General features: G+C 34.5%; 3 protein-coding genes and 1 pseudogene across 4 annotated transcripts; all 4 read left to right on the top strand.

The window, feature by feature from the left end:
* LOC114376161 (scarecrow-like protein 14) lies at positions 1 to 3495 on the top strand. The gene is made up of 2 exons (XM_028334129.1): positions 1 to 444; positions 821 to 3495. Exon 2 carries the CDS (start codon positions 862 to 864, stop codon positions 3088 to 3090), a length of 2229 nt encoding a protein of 742 aa, XP_028189930.1. The 5' UTR covers positions 1 to 444; positions 821 to 861; the 3' UTR covers positions 3091 to 3495.
* Positions 3496 to 3599: 104 nt separating this feature from the next.
* On the top strand, positions 3600 to 6765 carry LOC114376163 (annotated as a pseudogene).
* Positions 6766 to 8327: 1562 nt separating this feature from the next.
* On the top strand, positions 8328 to 11844 carry LOC114377285 (scarecrow-like protein 14). Of its 2 annotated transcripts, XR_003659058.1 has the most exons (4): positions 8328 to 10598; positions 10766 to 10852; positions 11190 to 11239; positions 11499 to 11844. XR_003659058.1 is itself a non-coding variant. In XM_028335731.1 (2 exons), exon 1 carries the CDS (start codon positions 8533 to 8535, stop codon positions 10552 to 10554), a length of 2022 nt encoding a protein of 673 aa, XP_028191532.1. In that variant the 5' UTR covers positions 8328 to 8532; the 3' UTR covers positions 10555 to 10598; positions 10766 to 11069. The 2 variants fall into 2 exon arrangements, 1 of the variants encoding a protein (XP_028191532.1); XM_028335731.1 differs by lacking the exons at positions 11190 to 11239; positions 11499 to 11844 and having other exon boundaries at positions 10766 to 11069.
* Positions 11483 to 20048, top strand: LOC114377142 (scarecrow-like protein 34). Its single transcript, XM_028335548.1, has 6 exons — positions 11483 to 11498; positions 12711 to 12792; positions 12834 to 13216; positions 13428 to 13518; positions 17446 to 19542; positions 19703 to 20048. The coding sequence occupies exons 1-5, from the start codon at positions 11483 to 11485 to the stop codon at positions 19496 to 19498; spliced, it is 2625 nt and encodes an 874-aa protein (XP_028191349.1). The 3' UTR covers positions 19499 to 19542; positions 19703 to 20048.
* Positions 20049 to 22107: the final 2059 nt, after the last annotated feature.

The following is a 22107-nucleotide window of genomic DNA, read 5'->3' as shown; positions in this document are numbered from 1 at the left end:
AAGTAGTATAGCTTAAGTATTACTTTGTTGCAATAAATGATAAATAATACTATTTATCGACAAATTAAGAAAGAGAATCAAAAGAGAGAATTACATCAATAGTATTGTAAAAAGGTATTAATTCAGGTTAACTTTGTGAAAAGAAAAAATGAAATGTGTTGGTAATAACATCATACACTTGTAGACGTATTTTAAAACAAGAACCAGTCACTAAAGACAATGGTACACGTCAGTAGGAAGGAAGAAGTTTCTGTTGCAGAACAGCAGCAGCCACCTTAGCCTTCAAAGGTGCAGAGGCCAAGCTCTCTCATGTTGGAACTGCTTTTGCTTGAAGACGGGGTTTTGTTTTGGGTCTCAACATTCTATGAATCTGTCTCAGTTATTATGACTCTTGTCTTCGCCCACCAACGCAAACATATTCCCAATTCTCACTCACACTCACAGGTTGCTTCTCTCTCTCTCTTCTCTTTTATTTGTTATTTTTCACATCATTATTATTACTTAACAAACCATCTTTCTCTTTTTCTTACCTCTCTTCCTTCTTATGTCCATCACTTGTGGAAACTCACCTGTTTAACATAAATTACCTCCAAATCACTCATTCCTAGGGTTACTAATGTTCCCTCAAGCTTCCTTAACACATGCTACCAATTATAACTTTTTGATTCTTTGCACATGATTAAATCCTTGTTTTCAAAGTTTTATTTGTTTCACCGCTTCTGTCTCTTCCACTTTTCATGTCTAATTACAAAATGATGTCAATTGTATGGTTCTGATTTCATGGGGTTAAGGTTAACAAACTAATTTCTTTAATCCACAGTGTTGATTGATAGAAGGGGTGAATTGAATTTTGTCACCTTGATGGATCCTCATTTGAAGTCCAATTTCATCAATGGTGTTAAACCCAGCCAAGTGCCCAACACTGTCGATGTAGAGGATCACTCCTTTGACCCTGTTAATGGGATGATGAAACCCTTTGATTTTGGATTCATGGATAACCGGTTTCTTATTTCGCCTGATCCAAATGCTGCTCAAAATCCCTTTTCCTCGTCCACTGATGAAGACTATCCATTGGATGAGATTGATTTTTCTGCCACTGTCCTACGCTACATAAACCAAATGCTTATGGAAGAGGACTTGGAGGCAAAGCCGTGTATGTTCCATGATACCTTGGCTCTCCAAGCTGCTGAGAAATCATTCTATGAGGTCATTGGTGAGACATACCATTCTTCTTCCATCCAAAACTATCACAACATGGACAGCCCCGATGAGAGTAGCTTCAGTGGTGCAACAACTAGCACTAGTAACTCGTTTGAGTCGCAATGGAATAATGTTGATCTTGCTGACTATAAGCCTTCCATACTGCAAACCACTTTTCCTGCTGACTTTGTTTTCCAGGCCAGTTCGATCCAATCTTCAATGAATACCACAAGCAACTTTGCTGTAACCAATAGTCAATTCTTGGCAAGTTCCGTGGCTGGATTTTTGGATCCAGGTTCAACAAACTTGTTTAGCAAGAGTGAGTCTGTACTGCAATTTGAGAGGGGTGTGGAGGAAGCCAATAAGTTCCTGCCTAAATGGAATCCTTTGGTTTTTGACTTGGAGAACCCATCTTTTAGAATGGTTCCCCCTCAGCAGGTGAAAATTAAGGCGGAGACAGAGAGAGATGAAATTTCTGCTGAGTCAAGAGGAAGGAAGAATCATGAGCGGGAAGATGAAGAAGCAGATTTACAAGATGGGAGAAGCAACAAGCAGTCAGCTGTGTACATTGATGACAGTGAGATATCAGAATTGCTTGATAAGGTCCTGCTGGGCACAGGGTGCAGAAATGAGCAAGCTCCTTCGTGTATTGGTCACGCAGACCTTCCTAATGGGCCATCCTTGGGTAAATTAGAAGAAACAAACAAGTCTGGTGGTGGGAAGAGCCATGTTAAGAAACAAGGCAGCAAGAAGGAAATTGTGGATCTGAGGACATTGTTGATTCTATGCGCACAAGCTGTTTCTTCTGATGATCGCATGTCTGCTAATGAGTTATTGAAGCAGATAAAGCAACATGCTTCTCCACTGGGGGATGGGACTCAGAGGCTGGCCCAATGCTTTGCAAGTGCCCTTGAAGCACGCTTGGTTGGCACCGGAACTCAGATTTATACTGCTTTATCTCACAAAAGAACCTCTGCTGCAGACATGGTGAAAGCTTACCAAATGTATATTTCAGCCTGTCCATTCAAGAAGCTTTCAATGATTTTTGCAAACCATACAATTTTGCATTTAGCCAAGGAAGTTGAAACTCTTCATATTATAGATTTTGGCATCCGTTATGGCTTCCAGTGGCCAGCTCTTATTTATCGTCTATCAAAACAACCCGGTGGGCCTCCCAAGCTGCGCATTACAGGGATAGAGCTCCCACAACCTGGTTTCAGGCCAGCAGAGAGAGTCCAGGAGACGGGGCTTCGACTTACAAGGTATTGTGATCGCTTTAATGTTCCATTTGAGTTCAATGCCATTGCACAGAAATGGGAAACTATCAAAATTGAGGACTTGAAGATAAAGGAAAATGAACTTCTTGTTGCGAATGCTATGTTTCGATTTCAAAATCTACTTGATGAGACAGTTGTGGTGAATAGTCCCCGGGATGCTGTTTTAAAGTTAATAAGGAAGGCAAATCCTGCTATCTTTTTACATGCTAATGTCAATGGGAGCTATAATGCTCCATTCTTTGTGACACGGTTCCGGGAGGCCCTTTTCCATTATTCTACTTTGTTTGATGTGCTTGATACCAATGTTGCTTGTGAAGATCCAATGAGGTTGATGTTTGAGAGAGAGTTCTTTGGGCGGCAGGTAATGAATATTGTAGCTTGTGAGGGTTGTGAGAGGGTTGAGAGGCCTGAGACATACAAGCAATGGCAGGTTAGGAACATGAGAGCTGGATTTAAACAATTGCCCTTGGATAAACATCTCATTAACAAATTAAGATGCAAGTTGAAAGATGCGTACCACAGTGATTTCATGCTTCTTGAAGATGACAACTACATGCTGCAAGGTTGGAAGGGCCGAGTAGTTTATGCTTCCTCCTGTTGGGTGCCTGCATAGGCCTTGACAATGTTCTTCCCAAGGTAGTTAATTAGGAGAAGCGTTTCATGAGTTGTAGGGGAGACATGGACTTCCAAAATTCTTGTGGTTGACATATTCTAGAAGCTGATCCCTGCTAATGTAATGACATAGCATAGTTCAATTTCAGTTCTCAGAATATTTTTAAATTGGTCAAGTCATAAGTGTGTGTATAATATAACTGATAACTGGTGCTATGTGAATGACATATTTCAATGTTGAACAATTCCTTCTTGAGTTCTTCTGATAGGCACTCATGAGCAGCAGAATCCTGAGATTGTGAGATTTTAGGTCTAAAATTTGAACTGGTTTCTAAGTTTGTATATTAAGTTAATATTTTATTCTGTTCAATTAATTATTTAGTTAAAGGGAATTTTACTTTTTCAATTTCCTTACACATGCCGTTGTAAAAAATAGTTGTTCTCTTTATTTTTCACAATTTGTTTAATGATAACGTTTTATTTTCAATCATTAATAATCTGTGAAGTGTCAATATTTTGTCTTTAAAAATTAATTAATACCTAAGCTGTAGTCATTCAACGGAGAAAAGAAAAGAAAAGAAAGCAAGTCTGAAAAGTCTACAAAGAGAAAACTAGTTCTTCACAATCATCTACTGGCGTTGGACGGAAGAAGAGAGTCTTGGCTTGACAACCAAGTAACGTCATCCCATAGGTTGTGCAGGTATCCAGTAAACAACCACTATTTTTTTTTTTTGTTTAAATAATAATAACAATAATAATTTAATCTTTGTAATAACAACAACACCCTCCTTGGAACTCTGAAGTTTGACGAACTCATAATAGTCAAACGGGCTGCCGTTGCAACTGCATCTCACGGGATTCATTCCTCCTTCTCTTGTCTCTTTTTCCAAACCATATATCATTTCATTTCTCACCCTTCATGCTTTGTCTTTCTCAACACAATCATAACCTATTTCAGTGTTGTTGTTGAGTGCTACCATGGAGTCCAACTTTACCGGTGCCGATGACCTGTTTGCTGAAGACAAGGGTATGCCGTATCTCTCAGACTCGCTTGGTTTTGCAACCATGGATCCTTCACCTGAAGACAACAACGACTTCTTAGAAACTGCCAACTTCATAAGCCACATACTGACGGAAGAGAACGTTGAACAGAGGCCATTCTATGACTCACTCACCTTGAACAGAAATCCTTCTACAATGCTCTCGCCAGCAACCTACCTCTTTCACCCATTCAACACCCTCTCGTTCTCAGTCCTGAAGATGAAACCACCACCAGCAGTAGCAACGACAGCAACAACAATTTTTCAGATGAAAATTCTCGTGAGTTGAGGCTCCCTTCTCCGGATTCTCTTTTTGTTTCTGCTTTTCAGTTCAACCCCAACACCCTTTCTCAACCACCGCCTTCAGTTACTGTTAGTGACGGAGTCTCAGATTTGGACTCTTCTATTGCAAACCTCTTAGCACATAATATTTTCAATCATGTTGATTCTGTTTCCCAGTTTAGAAGAGGGTTGGAGGAAGCTAGCAAATTTCTTCCTCCGGGGCCTAACCTTGTAACTGATCTGGATTCATACGGAGAACAAATAATCAAATTCTTTTGGAGAGAATTCCTATGGGTTGAAGGGTAGAAAGAATCATGAGCACGAAGAGATAGACACTAGAGAAGAAGGAAGGAGAAGTAACAAGCAATCAGCACTTTCCCTTGTTGATGAGACTGACCTGTCAGATGCTTTTGATCGGGTGTTGATTCATGAGGGAAAACAGTGTGACAAACACAATTGTTTGCAGGGTGGATCAGTTAACGTTGAGGAACGAGATAGAGGTAAGGTTCGTTCAAAGAATCAAGAAGGGAGGAAGAAGGAAACAGTGGATTTAAGGAATCTTCTGTTGATGTGTGCACAGTCTGTGTATGCCAATGACAGCAGGACTGCCAATGAATTACTAAAGCAGATTAGGCAACACTCTTCTGCCATTGGGGATGCATCACAGAGGTTGGTTCATTACTTCGCCAATGGTCTCAAGACTTGCTTGATTGGGGACGGTACAGGTGCACAAGGAATGTATTTTTTTCTGACCTCTAAGAAGATCACTGCTGCTGAGTTTCTCACGACATACCTTGTTTTCCTTTCCGCCAGCCCTTTCAAGAAGTTTATACATTTCTTTGCAAATAAAATGATTATGAAAGCAGCTGCCAAGGCAGAAACCGTTCATGTTATTGATTTTGGCATCCTATATGGTTTCCAGTGTCCAAGTCTTATTAAGTTTTTGTCTAATAGGGAGAGTGGACCTCCCAAGCTTAGGATCACAGGGATAGAGTTTCCCCAACCTGGCTTTCGCCCCACAGAAAGAATTGAGGAAACAGGTCACTGTCTGGCTAACTATTGTAAGCATTACAATGTTCCCTTTGAGTACAATGCCATAGCATCGAAGAACCGGGAAAGCATTCAGGTTGAAGCCCTCAAAATTCAGAGCAACGAGCTAGTTGCTGTCAATTGTCACTTGAGGTTTGAGAATTTACTGAATGAATCTATTGAAGTGAACAGTCCTAGAAATGCAGTCCTTCATTTGATCAGGAAAATAAATCAGGATATTTTTACTCAGTCCATCACTAATGGATCTTATAATGCTCCTTTCTTTGCCACGCGGTTTAGGGAGGCTCTCTTTCATTATTCTGCTACTTATGAATTGATTGACACAGTCATACCTCGTGAAAACGAATGGAGGTTGATGATCGAGAGAGAGCTTTTGGGCCGGGAGATTATGAATGTTATAGCATGTGAAGGTTCTCAGAGGATTGAGAGGCCTGAGACATACAAACAGTGGCAGGTTAGGAATACGAGGGCTGGTTTCAAGAAGCTCCCTCTGAATGAGGAATTAATGGCCAAATTGAGGACTGCGTTAAAGGAATGGTACCACAGATTTTGTCTTGGATGAAGATAACAACTGGTTGCTTCAAGGTTGGAAGGGCCACATTTTGTATGCTTCCACTTGTTGGGTGCCAGCATAATGAGATGCTACTGGACTGGGTTCAGAACTCATACTATACTGAAGGTATGATTCTAAGAATCACTCATTGTCTTTCACTCTATCGACATCTTATTTTCCCTGTAAAAGCTTCGAGTTATAGTTGAACTAGCACTTGCTGATTACTTAAGTCTTGAGATATTTCAGCATGTTGCGAAGACGCTTACTTTGCTGGTTACATTGTTTCAGGTTTTGGTATCCTTGGTTTGGCTACCTCTACTTGCTTAACCTTCAGGTGCTGTGATGAAGATTGCAACAAGCTTTGCACGAAGTTACTTGGTAAAACTATGGCACAAGTTTTCGGGTAGAATTGAGACTTGTGAATGTAATGCAATTTCTGTAATGATATTGATAAGTAGGGCCTATTAGAGTAGGAAGGCCATTATAGCATGTTTGCCCGAGTACCAGTATATTGAGTTATTTTCTCTAACCAACATGTATTAGGCATTTTGTTAGGATGGACCCAAAGAGGTCCAAAAGAAGGATGTTTAAGTGGCTCAAAGATTATAAAAGATAATGTTTTTTATTTATAAATTATAGTTTTTTATTTAATTTATATTAAAATAACATGATGTTGAGACTTGGATAATTATTATCCATTGATTAAATGTCCCTTAGATTATATATGTATATTCATCTTTACCTATTATCATTTATTAATGAAATATCAAGTTTATCTTATTCTCTTTATAGCTTTATGGTGGCTTTTAGGATATTTTCAGTAGGAGTAAAAATAGCTTTGTAACACATTTCACATCCTTCTATATAATTTTGTAAGTTGTTTTTGCAAGATAAGTTGTCTCTTGAGCCAAATTAGTTGACAAGATATGAATATTGTAGCTTGTGAGAGGAGGCCCGAGACATACAAGCAATGGCAGGTTAGGAACATGAGGGCTGGATTTAAGCAATTGCCCTTGGATGAGCATCTCATTAACAAATTAAGATGCAAGTTGAAAGATGTGTACCACAGTGATTTAGTGCTTCTTGAAGATGGCAACTACATGCTGCAAGTTTGGAAGGGCCGAGTAGTTTATGCTTCCTCCTGTTGGGTGCCTGCATAGGCCTTGACAATTTTCTTCCCGAGGTAGTTAATTAGGAGAAGCATTTCATGAGTTGTAGAGGAGACATGGACTTCCAAAATTCTTGTGGTTGACATATTCTAGAAGCTGATCTCTGCTAATATAATGGAAGAGCATAGTTCAGTTTCAGTTCTCATAATATTTTTAATTGGTCCAGTCATTAGTCTGTGACTGTGTATAATATAACAGTATAACTGATAACTGGTGCTATGTGAATGGCGTTTAAATGTTGAAGTCTTCCTTCCGGAGTTCTTCTGATAGGCACTCATAAGCAGCAGAATCCTGAGATATTTTTAGGTCTAAAAATTGAACTAGTTTGTATATTAAATTAATATTTTATTCTCTTTAAGATTTAATCAACTCTTACACGTGCCGTTGTAACAAATAGTTGTTCTCTTTATTTTTCATAATTTGTTTGATGATAACGTTTTATTTTCGATCATTAATAATCTGGCAACATTTGTCTTTAAAAATTATTAAATAAACTGTAGTCATTCAACGGAGAAAACAAACCTAGCCTGAAAAGTCTAAAAACTAAAAAGAGAAGACTCGTTCACAATCGTCTTACTTGACAACCAAGTAACGCCATCATAACTTTATTAGGCTGTGCATGCAGTAAAACGAATAATTTCATCATCCCACATTAAATTGTTTGTCTCAAGTCAAAATCAAGATAGGTAATTGGATTAAGTATAATAACTTTATTATTCTATTAAACTTATTTAAAACTTGATTTTACTTCTCTATATATAAAAAAACAAATAATTTCTCAAATATATTATAATCCTAACAATACAACGCACACTCAGTGTACTTTTGAAGTTAGGAAACTAATTTGTGTTATTAGCCTTGCATATTTCCTTGTCTGTGTGTTTTTTTTTGGAAAAACATTCTTTATTTGACTTTTAATATCTTTACCACATTTTGTACTTAAAATGTAGTAATATGATATTTTTTTGTCCTGGGGTTAGAGATATAGGTGTTTTCAACCTATTGATAAAAAAATAATTTTATTTATGATTTATGTTATATCTAAAAAAAAATTATATACGATGAGAATTGAATATTTTTCTTACTAAATAAATAATATTTAACGTGAAGAAGGCAAGGGACTTTATGTGAGCATCTAGTATTGACATCTTAGATGTCACTATTTTTTGAGAAAATAACAGCCTCCTTGGAACAGCGAAGATTCGCGGCACTATCCCTATGCTCATATCGAGGGCTGCTCCTTCTCTTGTCTCTTTTTCCGAACCCCCAATACAATACCTTGGCTTCATTGTTTTCATGCTTTGTCTTCCTGAACAAAATAAAAACCTATTTCAGTGTTGTTGAGTGTTATGGACTCCAACTTCCCCGGTGCTTCGGAAGACCAGGGCACACCGTATCTCTCAGACTCGCTTGGTTTTGCAACCATGGAAGACAACGACTTCTCAGAAACTGCAAAGTTCATTAGCCAGATCCTCATGGAAGAAAACGTTGACCAGAAGCCATTCTATGACTCACTCACCTTGCAAGTTACCGAGAAATCCTTCTACGATGCTCTCGCCGGCAACCTACCTCTTTCTCCCGATCAACACCCCGTTCTTCTCAGTCCCGAAGCTGAAACCACCACCACCACCACCACCAGCAGCAGCAGCAGCAGTAGCAACAACAATTTTTCAGATGAATATTCTCGTGAGTTGAAGCTCCGTTCTCCGGATTCTATTTCTGTTTCTGCTTTTCAGTTTAAATCTCAACCACCGCCTTCAGTTACTGTTAGTGACGCAGTCTCAGATTTGGATTCTTCTATTGCCAAACTCTTAGCCCACAATATTTTCAATCATGTTGATTCTGTTTCCCAGTTTAGAAGAGGCTTCGAGGAAGCTAGTAAATTTCTTCCTCCGGGGCCTAACCTTGTAACTGCTCTACATTCAAAGAGAGAAGAACCAATCAATTCTTTTGGAGACAATTCCTATGGGTTGTTGAAGGGTAGAAAGAATCACCAGCGCCAAGAGATAGAAACTAGAGAAGAAGGAGAAGGAGAGAGAAGTAACAAGCAATCAGCACTTTCCCTTGTTGATGAGAGTGACCTGTCAGATGCTTTTGATCGGCTGTTGCTTCATGAAGGAAACCTGTGTGACGAACACATTCGTTTGACGAGTGGATCAGTGAACGTTGAGGAACGAGATGGAGGTAAGGGTCGTTCAAAGAAACAAGGGAGGAGGAAGAAGGAAACGGTGGATTTGAGGAATCTTCTATTGATGTGTTCACAATCTGTGTATGCCAATGACAACAGGACTGCCAATGAATTGCTAAAACAGATTAGGCAACACTCTTCTCCCGTTGGGGATGCATCACAGAGGTTGGCTCATTACTTCACCAATGGCCTCGAAGCACGCTTGGTTGGGGATGGCACAAGTGCACAAGGAATGTATACTTTTCTGAGCTCTAAGAACATCACTGTTGCTGAGTTTCTCAAGGCATACCAGGTTTTCACTTCCTCCAGCCCTTTCAAGAAGTTTATACATTTCTTTGCAAATAAAATGATTATGAAAGCAGCTGCAAAGGCAGAAACCGTTCATATTATTGATTTTGGGATCCTATACGGTTTCCAGTGGCCAATACTCATTAAGTTTTTCTCAAATAGGGAGGGTGGACCTCCCAAGCTTAGGATCACAGGGATAGAGTTTCCCCAACCTGGCTTTCGCCCCGCAGAAAGAATTGAGGAAACAGGTCACCGTCTGGCTAACTATTGTAAGCGTTACAATGTTCCCTTTGAGTACAATGCCATAGCATCGAAGAACTGGGAAAACATTCAGGTTGAAGCCCTCAAAATTCAGAGCAACGAGCTAGTTGCTGTCAATTGTCACTTGAGGTTTGAGAATTTACTGGATGAGTCTATTGAAGTGAACAGTCCTAGAAATGGAGTCCTTCATTTGATCAGGAAGATAAATCCGGATATTTTTACTCAGTCCATCACTAATGGATCATATAATGCCCCTTTCTTTGCCACGCGGTTTAGGGAGGCTCTCTTTCATTATTCTGCTATTTATGATTTGATTGACACAGTCATACCTCGTGAAAACGAATGGAGGTTGATGCTTGAGAGAGAGCTTTTGGGCAGAGAGATTATGAATGTTATAGCATGTGAAGGTTCTGAGAGGATTGAGAGGCCTGAGACATACAAACAGTGGTATGTTAGGAATACGAGGGCTGGTTTCAAGCAGCTCCCGCTAAATGAGGAATTAATGGCCAAATTCAGGACTAAGTTAAAGGAATGGTACCACAGAGATTTTGTCTTCGATGAAGATAACAAGTGGATGCTTCAAGGTTGGAAGGGCCGCATTTTGTATGCTTCCACTTGTTGGGTGCCAGCATAATGAGATGCTACTGGACTTGGCTTATAACTAATATTAGACTAAAGGTATGATTCTAAGAATCAGTTATTTGCTTTTACTCTTTCCAGTTCTTATTTTCCCTGTTAGAGCTTCGAGTTATACTCCTACTGGCGCACTTGCTGATTACTTGAGTCTTGAGATATTTCAGCTTGTTGCAATGGTGAAGCTCATTTTGCTGGTTACATTGTTTCAGGTTCTGGTATCCTGTGTTTGGCTACCTACTTGCTTAACTTTCGGGCTGTGATAAAAGATTGTACCAAGTTTTGCACGAAGTCACTTGGTAAAATTATGGCACAAAATTTTGGGTAGAATTGAGACCTGTGAATGTAATGCGATTTCTGTAATGATATTGATATGTAGGGAATATTAGAGTAGGAGGGCCGTTATAGCATGTTTGCCTGAGTACTTGTAATCATAATATTGAGTTATTTTCTTTCTAACCAACATGTATTAGACATTTCACACCCTTCTATATAATTTTGTAATTTGTTTTAGCAGGATAAGTTGTCTCTTTAGCCAAATTAGTTGACAGGATATGATTAATTTGAAACAGATGACTATGTTCAGTTTGTTTTTTTTCCGGTAATATTCTTACATGCAATTTTGTTTTGTTGCAGCAACTTCTGTGAAACTCATGATTTCCCCTCAGCATCTCTAGAATTTTCTGGTAGTTTTTTCCACCGATCAAAGAACTTCATATTTATTATCTGTTGCTGCTACATATATATAAAGTATAAACTATAATGGTCAGATACGCATGCTGGCAAATGCCAGATTCTCCTAGCCTTCTCTCTCTGCCTTAATTGCACCCCTAAAAAACTAAGTTTGAAAGATATAACTTCTTTAGATCTTATAAATTGCATGTTTGGTTGCACAATTTTTATTTATTTTTCGATTAACAATGGGCAAAATGGCTTTCGATGCAGGTAGCTAAGATGCTTTCTTATTTTAAGTACCATTACCAAGTTGATATGGCCTATTCACATAACCTGATAATGTGTTGGTCCTGAAAGCTTTTCCCCGTGATTGTTTGCATGCTTGCTGAGTAATCTGTTGGATGTGGCTCGTATTGCGAAATATGCATGACATGAATTGCTTAAATGGAGCTGGCAATTTCTTTCAATGCTTGTAGTCTATGAAAAGTTAATGATAATATGAAGTTTTGTGAATATTTTTTTGCCTGACATAATCTTTCAATAACTCGAGAACTTGATAGATCAAAAGCTACTGGTTTATTATCATTGATTAATGAAATAAGCAAAGTTCACAACATGTGTGCATGTTTGTTTTCCTTGTAAAATCATTTCCTGTGTTTCAATGCAAATTCTGTAGTTGAGGTTAATTAAGACGCATTTTACTATTATATTTATTAAAATTAATTTTGTTTAACTTTAAAACAAACGGACACTTAACTATAGTTGTTATAAGTAGCTTTGTCGGAGGCAATCACTATTGGCAGTGGTATCTGGTTTGCCTAGACTAATGTGTTTTATCGGGTATCCAGATCATCTGCAGTTAAATTTTCATTGGGAAATAACTTTGACAATACAAAATTGTAAGTTATAAATATGCAACTTACATTTTTGACTGATATCATCAACTTCAAACTGATGTCAATAACATTTAACCCTATTTGGTGTCAATAACAAAACAATAAAAGCAATATAATTCTTACAATTCAGTTAAGGGTATTTGCGGATCATCTGATCCAAAGTTGAAAGAGCTTTCAATTGGGTTTGGTTTGTATGGTTTTCTAAAAATTCCAATAAAGTGTGATTTGGATTGGATGGTTTGATTTCACCAACATTTTAGGGTATGTTGGCAATTGCTTTGTACATAAAAGTGATACGTTCTAATCAATTAAGCTTATAAATCAATTATATTATAAAATAATTAATATTGTTATATATAATATTAAAATTTCTAATGTATATTTAATGCACATGTAAATTTACATAATAAATTTTATAACAATTCATTTTGATCTAATAATTAATTTTTTTACATATATAAATTTTTATGAAATCTATGATTTTTATTAAAATTTATATATGTAAAAAAATACATTATTAGATCAAAATTAATTATAACAAGGTCAAAAATTTTAATTGTAATAAGGATTGAGTACAATGCCATAGCATCAAAGAACTGGGAAACCATTCAGGTTGAAGCCCTCAAAATAGAGAGCAATGAGCTAGTTGCTGTCAACTGTCACCAGAGGTTTGAGGATTTACTAGAAATGCAGTTCTGCATTTGATCAGGAAGATAAATCCGGATATCTTTACTCAGTCCATCACTAGTGGATCATATAATGCCCCTTTCTTGTCCACGCGGTTTAGGGAGGCTCTCTTTCATTATTCTGGCATTTCTGATAAGATTGACACTGTCATACCTCGTAAAAACGATAGGAGGTTGATGGTTGAGAGAGAGCTTTTGGGCAGGGAGATTATGAATTTTATAGCATGTGAAGGTTCTGAGAGGATTGAGAGGCCTGAGACATACAAACAGTGGCAGGTTAGGAATATGAAGGCTGGTTTCAAGCAGTTACCACTGGATGAAGAATTAATGGCCAAATTCAGGAGTAAGTTAAAGGAATACCACAGAGATTTTGTCTTAGATGAAAATAACAACTGGATGCTTCAAGGTTGGAAGGGCCGCATTTTTAATGCTTCCACTTGTTGGGTTCCGGCATAATTAGATGCTACTGAACTCGGTTCAGAACTAATACTAGACCAAAGGTATGATTCCAAGAATCAGTCATTGGCTTTAACTCTATCCACTTATTTTCCCAGTTAAAGCTTTGAGTTATAGTCCTACTAACACTTGCTGATTTCTCGAATCTTGAGATATTTCAGCATGCTGCAATGGTGAAGCTTATTTTGCTGGTTACAATGTTTCAAGTTCTGATATCCTTGGTCTCTGGCTACCTACTTTCTTAACCTTCAGGTTCTGTGATGAAGATTGCACCAAACTTTGCTAAAATTAGTGCACGATTTTTCTGGTAGAAGTGAGACTTGTGAATGTAATGCCAGTTACATATATATAAACTAGAATAGTCAGATATGAGTGCTGACAAATGCCAGCTTCTCCTAGCCTTCTCCCCCTTACTTAATTGCACCTTCAAACACTTATTTGCTAATGACTGGAACTATATTTTTTTTTGTTTAGAGACTAAAAATAATTTTGTAAAAAATTTAGGGACATAAACATAAAATAAAAATTCTATATTAAGTTTTATCTCATATTAATTTATACACTAGTTAATGTTATTTAAATAGATAAAGATTTATAACTAGAATAAGAAAGTGATTACCAATAAATATCATAGTTAGTTTCTCAAAAAAAAAGAAAATCAAACTTAGTCATTCTCATGACTTAAGCTTTCAACAAACAGAAACAAATAATAGAAATCAAACTAATCATATCATAGATTCTTCCAACTTCATTCGATAAAAAAATAAATAATTGCAACTTTTTTTTTTTTTTTATCTTCAAGAGATGTTAAAAGATAGAATTTTTTTTTAGAGTGGGAGGTGGAAGAAATTTAATTCTTTGAACAAGCTCTTTAACGAATCATCATTAATCCTATAACTAATCATTTCCATGAACCAAATAAAAAAAAGAAATGGTTAGGAGGAGAAAAAAAAAGTTCAGATTTTACAAAGAAAAGAGAATAGAAAGATTAAGAATAACTTATCAACACTAAGTGTAAATTAAGCCAAAAGAAAATATAATTTTCTAGCTTTAGATGCTGGCCAGACGTGTGTTTACGAAGTTTGAAATAAGAAACTTGGTGAATAGAGGAATAAGGTTCTCGAGTTTCGGATATTTGACTAAAAGGGGATAATTTTATTTGGAATTTATTAAATGAGGGTAATTTTTAAATTAATCTCCAACTTGGGGTAAATTGTAGGAATTTTTACATTTTTGAGTATGAAGTTGTAAAAAGATTCACGATTTTGGATTTTTTTAATAGTGAAGTCATAAAAAATCTAATGCCTTTATTTTTTTTAATTATTTATATAAAGTCTTAAATTTTTTACGACTTCAAAATTGCGATTATTTTTTTTATTTTTAAATTAATTATGAATGACTTTAAAATCGTTTTAATTATAATTTTATATTTTGCTTTTTACTATTTTATTTTTAATTATGCCCTATGATAACTATTTTTACTATTATTCACACTCTCTTTTCAATTTTTGCTCACATTATAGATTTTTTTTTTCAAACTACACCTTTTCTCTCCTATCTTTTCTTAAACTACACATGTTTTTGAATTTTTTTTCAATATACACAATTTTCATGCTGCATTGGGAAGTCCAATTTGGTCACTCCGACATCCGCATGGGTTTTTTTTTATAACTAATTTGTATGTTAAGTTTTTATTTAAATTTAAATTATTAAAATAATACAAATATTATATTATATAAATATATTTTTAATTGATTTTAAAAATAATTTTTTAATAAGAAAATAATATAATTACTTATCTTGTATTATTTAATTTGTCTAAGATATTTTGTAGGTGAACATTTTTTTAAATCTAAATTTTGTCAAATAATATTTGCTTTAGTAAAAAGATTAAAACTTTTAATATTATTAAAAAATTAAAATTTTAATATTATTAAAATAATATTTTGTTATTAAAAATTAATGAGAAAATAAAAAAATGTGAAATTTATCGATAACATGGTCATAACAGAAACAATTGTCCTAATATGCCTTCATCTTCACATATGTAATTGTTTAAGTATTTTATTTATAATGTAGTCTAATGTTTTTTTATAAATAAATTGTTAAACAAGTAATAGTATCATTTTAAAAAAAATTTAATGACATAAACAAAAATTATATTTAGTAACATAATAATATTAAAAGTTTTAATCTTTTTACTAAAGCAAATATATTATTAGACAAAATTCATATTTAAAAAAATGTTCATTTTTAAAAAAATTGTTTGTTTATGTCATTAGATTTTTTAAAAAATGATACTACTATTTGTTTAACAATTTATTTATAAAAGAACATTAGACTACATTATAAATAAAATACTTAAACAATTACATTTGTGAAGATGAAGGCATATTGGGACAATTGTTTCTGTTATGGCCATGTTGTCGGTAAATTTCATATTTTTTCTATTTTTCCATTAATTTTTAATAACAAAATATTATTTTAATAATATCAAAATTTTTAATTTTTTAATAAAAAATATTATTTTAGTAATATTAAAAGTTTTAATATTTTTACTAAAGCAAATATTATTAAACAAAATTTAGATGTAAAAAAAATGTTCACCTACAAAATGTCTTATACAAATTAAATAATACAAGATAAGTAATTATATTTAATAATATTATTTTCTTATTAAAAAAATATTTTAATAAAAAAATATTTTTAAAATCAATTAAAAATATATTTATATAATATAATATTTGTATTATTTTAATAATTTAAATTAAAATAAAAATTTAAACATACAAATTAATTTAAAAAAAAAGGCCGGTACAAAGTTGGGGTTCCCAATGTAGCATGAAAATGGTGTATATCGATAAATTTTTTAAAAAAACATGTATAATTTGAAAGAAGATAAGAAAGAGAAGGTGTAATTTGGGGGAAAAAAAAACCCTAACTATACCTATTTGCATAATAATACCCAAACTACATCCCTTTTCATCCCCTTTGAGAAGTTGGAACTAATCACCCTAACTTTCGTACCATTTTTTTTTGAACATATTAATTTGGATATTATTATGCAAATAGGTGTAGTTTGAGCAAAAATTGAAATATAACATTAAAAAATCCTAACTCTCATGTATAAGTTTATTTTTTTTTCTTGTCTTTTTTTTACATTAATTTTTAATATACTTTTCAATCAATATAAAAAAATGTATTTGCACAAACAATGAATGTTGTTGCCTTTTTATATAATTTTATATTTCATGTTATGGTGTTTTTATTAGTTTTTTTTTTGTCATGCATGATAAGTGTTTGGTATAACTTTATTTTTCTCCTATTTTATTTAATATTTTCTATATTTTGTTTTATAAATTATTATTATTTGTTAAAGTTAGAAAGGAAAAGGAATCTAAAAGGTATAAATTAATAATCTAAAAATAATTTCTTATTCATTTTATCTAATTATTATTGGTTAAGTATTAGTTAAAAAAAATTAATGGTTAAGAATAAAAATTAAAAGTCGTTGGATTATAAAAGAATTAGTCATTTTAATTATAATTATTGTTTGGAATACTTTAAAGTTATAAACTATAAAAGTATTAATTATAATTATTTTTAATTCAAAAAAAAATTAAACAACTAATCATGAAATATAAAATTGTAATTAAAATAACTTTGAAGTCGTTCAAAATTAATTTTAAAAAAATTAATCACAACTTTTTGAAGTTGTGAAAATTTTACGACCTTATATGAGTAATTAAAAAAATTAAACTGGTTGAATTTTTAATGATTTCACTGTTTAGAAAAAAAAAGAGTCAAAGTAGTGAATTTTTTATGATTTTATACCCGTAAAAATTCTTACCACATAATCTCATTTGGAAATTAATTCATAAAATACCCCATTTAATAAATTTCAAATGAAGTTAATTTCTTCTGGTCAAAGTTTCTCGAATTTCACGTAGAAGTAAGGTTAAGGTTAGAAAAATTACTTGTCATGTTTTATATTTATAACTAGTAGGAATGTAGGATAATCGTGTTTTGGCATGAGTGACATTGATGTTTATGAATGTCTTAAAAGGAAGTAAATAATGAAATAGAAATTCAATTAACTAAGAATATTAATATATTATTGAGAAACTGTTAATATTTTAAAATGTATATATTAAAGAGCAATTATTATTGACATAATAGAAAAACTTTATTGAAATTACTGTTAAATGTCTGCTGCATAACCATATCAAATCATATCTCATTCTTTCTGAACAGAGTCAAAACCTATTTCAGTGTTGTTGGTTTTGGTGAAGACGATGGCATAGCGTATCTCTCAGACTCGCTTGGTTTTGCAACCATGGAAGACAACGACTTCTCAGAAACTGCAAAGTTCATTAGCCAGATCCTCATGGAAGAAAACGTTGAACTTGAACAGAGCCCATTCTACGACTCACTCACTCTGCAAGTTACTGAGAAATCCTTCTACGACGCTCTCGCCGGTAACCTACTTCTCAGTCCCCAAGCTAGCAACACCAATTTTTCAGTTGAAAATTCTCGTGAGTTGAACCTCCCTTCCCCAGATTCTCTTTCTGTTTCTGCTCTTCAGTTTAACCCCCACGCACTCTCTCAACCACCACCTTTGGTTAATGTTAGTGAAGGAGTCTCTGATTTGGACTCTTCTATTGCAAGACTCTTAGCACATAATATTTTCAATGATGTTGATTCTGTTTCCCACTTTAGGAGAGGCTTCGAGGAAGCTAGTAGATTTCTTCCTCCAGGGCCTAACCTTGTAACTGCTCTACATTCAAACGCGCAAGAACCAATCAATTCTTTTCGAGAGAATTCCTATGGGTTGTTGAAGGGTAGAAAGAATCTTGAGCGCCAAGAGATAAACACTAGAGAAGAAGAAAGAGGAGGGAGAAGTAACAAGCAATCAGCATTTTCCTTTGTTGATGAGAGTGACCTGTCAGATGCTATTGATAGGGTGTTTCTTAGTGTGGAAAACGTGTGTAGTGAACACAGTTCTTTGCAGAGTGGACCACTGAGAGCGGAGGAGCAAGATCGAGGGAAGGGTCTTTCAAAGAAACAAGAGAGGAGGAAGCAGGAAACAGTGGATTTGAGGAATCTTCTGTTGATGTGTTCACAATCTGTGTATGCCAATGACAACAGGACTGCCAATGAATTGCTAAAACAGATTAGGCAACACTCTTCTCCCGTTGGGGATGCATCACAGAGGTTGGCTCATTACTTCGCCAATGGCCTCGAGGCACGCTTGGTTGGGGATGGTACAAGTTCGCAAGGAATGTATACTTTTCTGAGCTCTAAGAACATCACTGCTGCAGAGTTTCTGAAGACACACCAAGATTTTATGTCCGCCAGCCCTTTCAAGAAGTTTACATATTTCTTTGCTAATAAAATGATTATGAAAGCAGCTGCCAAGGTAGAAACCGTCCATATTATTGATTTTGGTATCCTATATGGTTTCCAGTGGCCAATTCTTATCAAGTTTTTGTCAAATAGGGAGGGTGGACCTCCCAAGCTTAGAATAACGGGGATAGAGTTTCCCCAACCCGGCTTTCGTCCCACAGAAAAAATTGATGAGACTGGTCGCCGTCTGGCTAACTATTGTAAGCGTTATAGTGTTCCCTTTGAGTACAATGCCATAGCATCAAAGAACTGGGAAACCATTCGGATTGAAGCCCTAAAAATTGAGAGCAACGAGCTAGTTGCTGTCAACTGTCACCAGAGGTTTGAGAATTTACTGGATGACTCTATTGAAGTGAACAGTCCTAGAAATGCAGTCCTGCATTTGATCAGGAAGATAAATCCAAATATTTTTACTCAGTCCATCACTAATGGATCATATAATGCCCCGTTCTTTGCCCCGCGGTTTAGGGAGGCTCTCTTTCATTATTCTGCTATTTATGATCTGATTGACACTATCATACATCGTGAAAATGAAAGGAGATTGATGATTGAGAGAGAGCTTTTGGGCAGGGAGATTATGAATGTTATAGCATGTGAAGGTTCTGAGAGGATTGAGAGGCCTGAGACCTACAAACAGTGGCAGGTTAGGAATATGAAGGCTGGTTTCAAGCAGCTACCACTGGATGAGGAATTAATGGCCAAATTTAGGACTGAGTTAAGAAAGTGGTACCACAGAGATTTTGTCTCAGATGAAGATAGCAACTGGATGCTTCTAGGTTGGAAGGGCCGCATTTTGTTTGCTTCCACTTGTTGGGTGCCAGCATGATGAGATGCTGCAGGACTCGGTTCAAAACTCATACTATACTGAAGGTATGATTCTATGAATCACTCATTGTCTTTAACTCTATCCACTTTTTCCCTCTTAAAGATTCGAGTTATAGTCCTGCTAACACTTGCTGATTACTTGAGTCTTGAGGTATTTCAGCATATTGCAATGGTGAAGCTTAATTTGCTTGTGACATTGTTTCAGGTTCTTGTATCATTGGTCTGGCTACCTACTTTCTTAAACTTCAGGTGCTGTGGACAAGATTGTACCTAGCTTTTCTCCAAGTTACTTGATAAAATTATGGCACATGTTTTCGGGTGAATGTAATGCAATTTCTGTATTTTTATTGATCCTAAGGAGGGCATATTAGAGTAGGAGGGCCATTATAGCATGTATTAGGCATTTCACATCCTTCCGTATAAATTTGTAAAATGATTTTGCTGGATCCAAATTAGCTACTGAATTAGCAAGATGTGATGATTTGAAGCAGATGACTATGTTCAGTTTTTTTTTTTTTTCCAGTGATATCCCTACTTACAGTTTTGTTTTATTACAGGAACTAAAATTGAGACTTGTGAATGTGATGCAATTTCTGTAATGATATTGATAAGGAGGACATATTGGAGTAGGAGGGCCATCATAGCATGTTAGCCCGAGTACTTGCAATCAAAATATTGAGTTATTTTCTCTTTAACTAACATTTATTAAGCATTTCACTCAAAGCTTTTCCCTGTGATTTGCTTTCATGCTTGCCAATTAATCTGTGTTGACTGTTGTATCGTATTGTAAAATATGCATGAGATGAATTGCTTAAATGCAGATGACAATTTCTTTCAATGCTTTTAGACTCTGAAAACTTAATTGAAAAAAACAGTTGTTTTCAGGTGTCATTTTAATCTATCATTGAAGAATGCGTAATAAAAATTAAATAAGGTTTTTATTAGCCACACCTTTTGTATCAGTAATCTTATCTAGTTGTGTCGGTACTAAGCTTTAGTATAGATTACTTTAATTTAATGCATGATTTTTGTAGAGGGCCGACATTGTACGTGTTAATTTGGTTACCATAAACTTAGCCACATGATATGTTTCTTTTTGTAGAAACCTCATAAGACTTTTTTTTTTTATTTAAAAAATTATCGTCAAACAACTCTTTTTTTTGTCTTTTTTTGTTTAATTAATTATCCGCCTGATATGTACATTGTCAGGAAAAATGTTGAGGATCTTGTCTTTCTTGGTACTTTATATTCTACTTCTAGGCTTTGCAAAATTGTTTTTTAATTAGATGTTGCAAATGATGAAGTATTAGACAAGTAATCTGCTTTCAATTTTCAAATTGCATGGTATTTGTGTGGTTGCTAAAATATATATTTCCATTTTCCTGATCTGTTCTGTAATCTGAGTAAATGACAATATACATGCATATCTTCTCACCTATCGAAAATAAAACGTGTGTTTCTATTCCAATAATTAATATGGACTAATATTCTAAGATAATTATATTTATTATTTATCATTAGTGAGTTTTATTTTATGTAGTAAAATTAAGCAAGCACGTTAGACGATTAAATAAAATGATATGAAATTAAATGAAAAGATGTCAATATTGACACATTAGCGAATAATGAGAATTTTATTAAGTTAACACACTATAAAAAGATTATGGTTTCTAATATCATGTTAACCTAATAGGATTCTTATTATTTCCTAATAGGCCAAGACTGACATTTGTTAATTTAAACTCATATCATCTTATATTTAGTAGTCTAGCATACTCACTTAAATTGACCATATAAAATAAAGTCCGCTAATAACAAATAGTAGATATAATTGTCTTATAATAGTAGTTTACGTTAATTATTGGAATAGAAAATTTCAAGAATGACAAATAATTTTTGGACCCACTAATTGTTTTTGGCTTAATGTTCATAGGTTACAAGTTTTTCTTTTGCATGGTAAGATCTGATCTTGTATCTAATAGAGTAGAAATCTGTGATTTCTGGTAATAATATTATCCCTGTGTAGGTTTTGCTTTTAATTATTTCATGTCTGCAATTGTTAGCTAGTTGTTTTTTGTTTCCTGAAAATGAATAAAGAAAGCAACTAGTATAAAGTTTTTTCATACTATTTTTTTGGATTCCATTGTTGGTGGTGTTGCTAACTTTTCTGTGATTTATATCTTCTTGCTTTTTATAATTAATTTTGTGGCATGTCTCTTTCTATGTATTATCTGAAGTTTTTTCTATTGTTCTTTGTCAATTTGATATGCATTTCATGTTGGACAATTGAGAGGTATCAAACAAGGTTCAAAGTACAGAATTGAAATTGTTTTTGGACTGGTAATATTTTTATTTATGGAAGTTGTATACCATTTTCATAGCATGAAATTGTTATGCTATATGGCATTGTACTAATGGTATGATTCTAAGAATCAGTCATTGGGTTTTACTTAATCCGCTTCTTATTTTCCCTGTTAAAGCTTCGAGTTATAGTCCTACCAACACTAGTTGATCACTTGAATCTTTAGATATTTCAGCATGTTACATTATTTCAGGTTCTGGTATCCTTGGTCTGGCGCTACCTACTTGCTTAACCTCAGTGCTGTGTAG

The sequence above is a fragment of the Glycine soja genome, chromosome 11 (genome assembly GCF_004193775.1).
Source record: "Glycine soja cultivar W05 chromosome 11, ASM419377v2, whole genome shotgun sequence".
In the NCBI taxonomy this organism is placed as follows: Eukaryota; Viridiplantae; Streptophyta; class Magnoliopsida; order Fabales; family Fabaceae; genus Glycine; species Glycine soja.
The sequence above is the reverse complement of the archived record's forward strand: the minus strand, read 5'-3'. Positions and strand labels throughout refer to the sequence as shown.

What these genes read in the sequence shown, in the direction of transcription:
- LOC114377142 (XM_028335548.1), top strand. An exon ending in GCTGTCAACTGTCACCAGAG is followed by an intron (nt 12,793 to 12,833) that starts GTTTGAGGATTT and finishes GCATTTGATCAG; the next exon opens with GAAGATAAATCCGGATATCT. An exon ending in CCTACTTTCTTAACCTTCAG is followed by an intron (nt 13,519 to 17,445) that starts GTTCTGTGATGA and finishes TTGACATAATAG; the next exon opens with AAAAACTTTATTGAAATTAC.
- LOC114377285 (XM_028335731.1), top strand. Translation starts at nt 8,533, where the DNA reads ATGGACTCCAACTTCCCCGGTGCTTCGGAAGACCAGGGCACACCGTAT.
- LOC114376161 (XM_028334129.1), top strand. Translation starts at nt 862, where the DNA reads ATGGATCCTCATTTGAAGTCCAATTTCATCAATGGTGTTAAACCCAGC.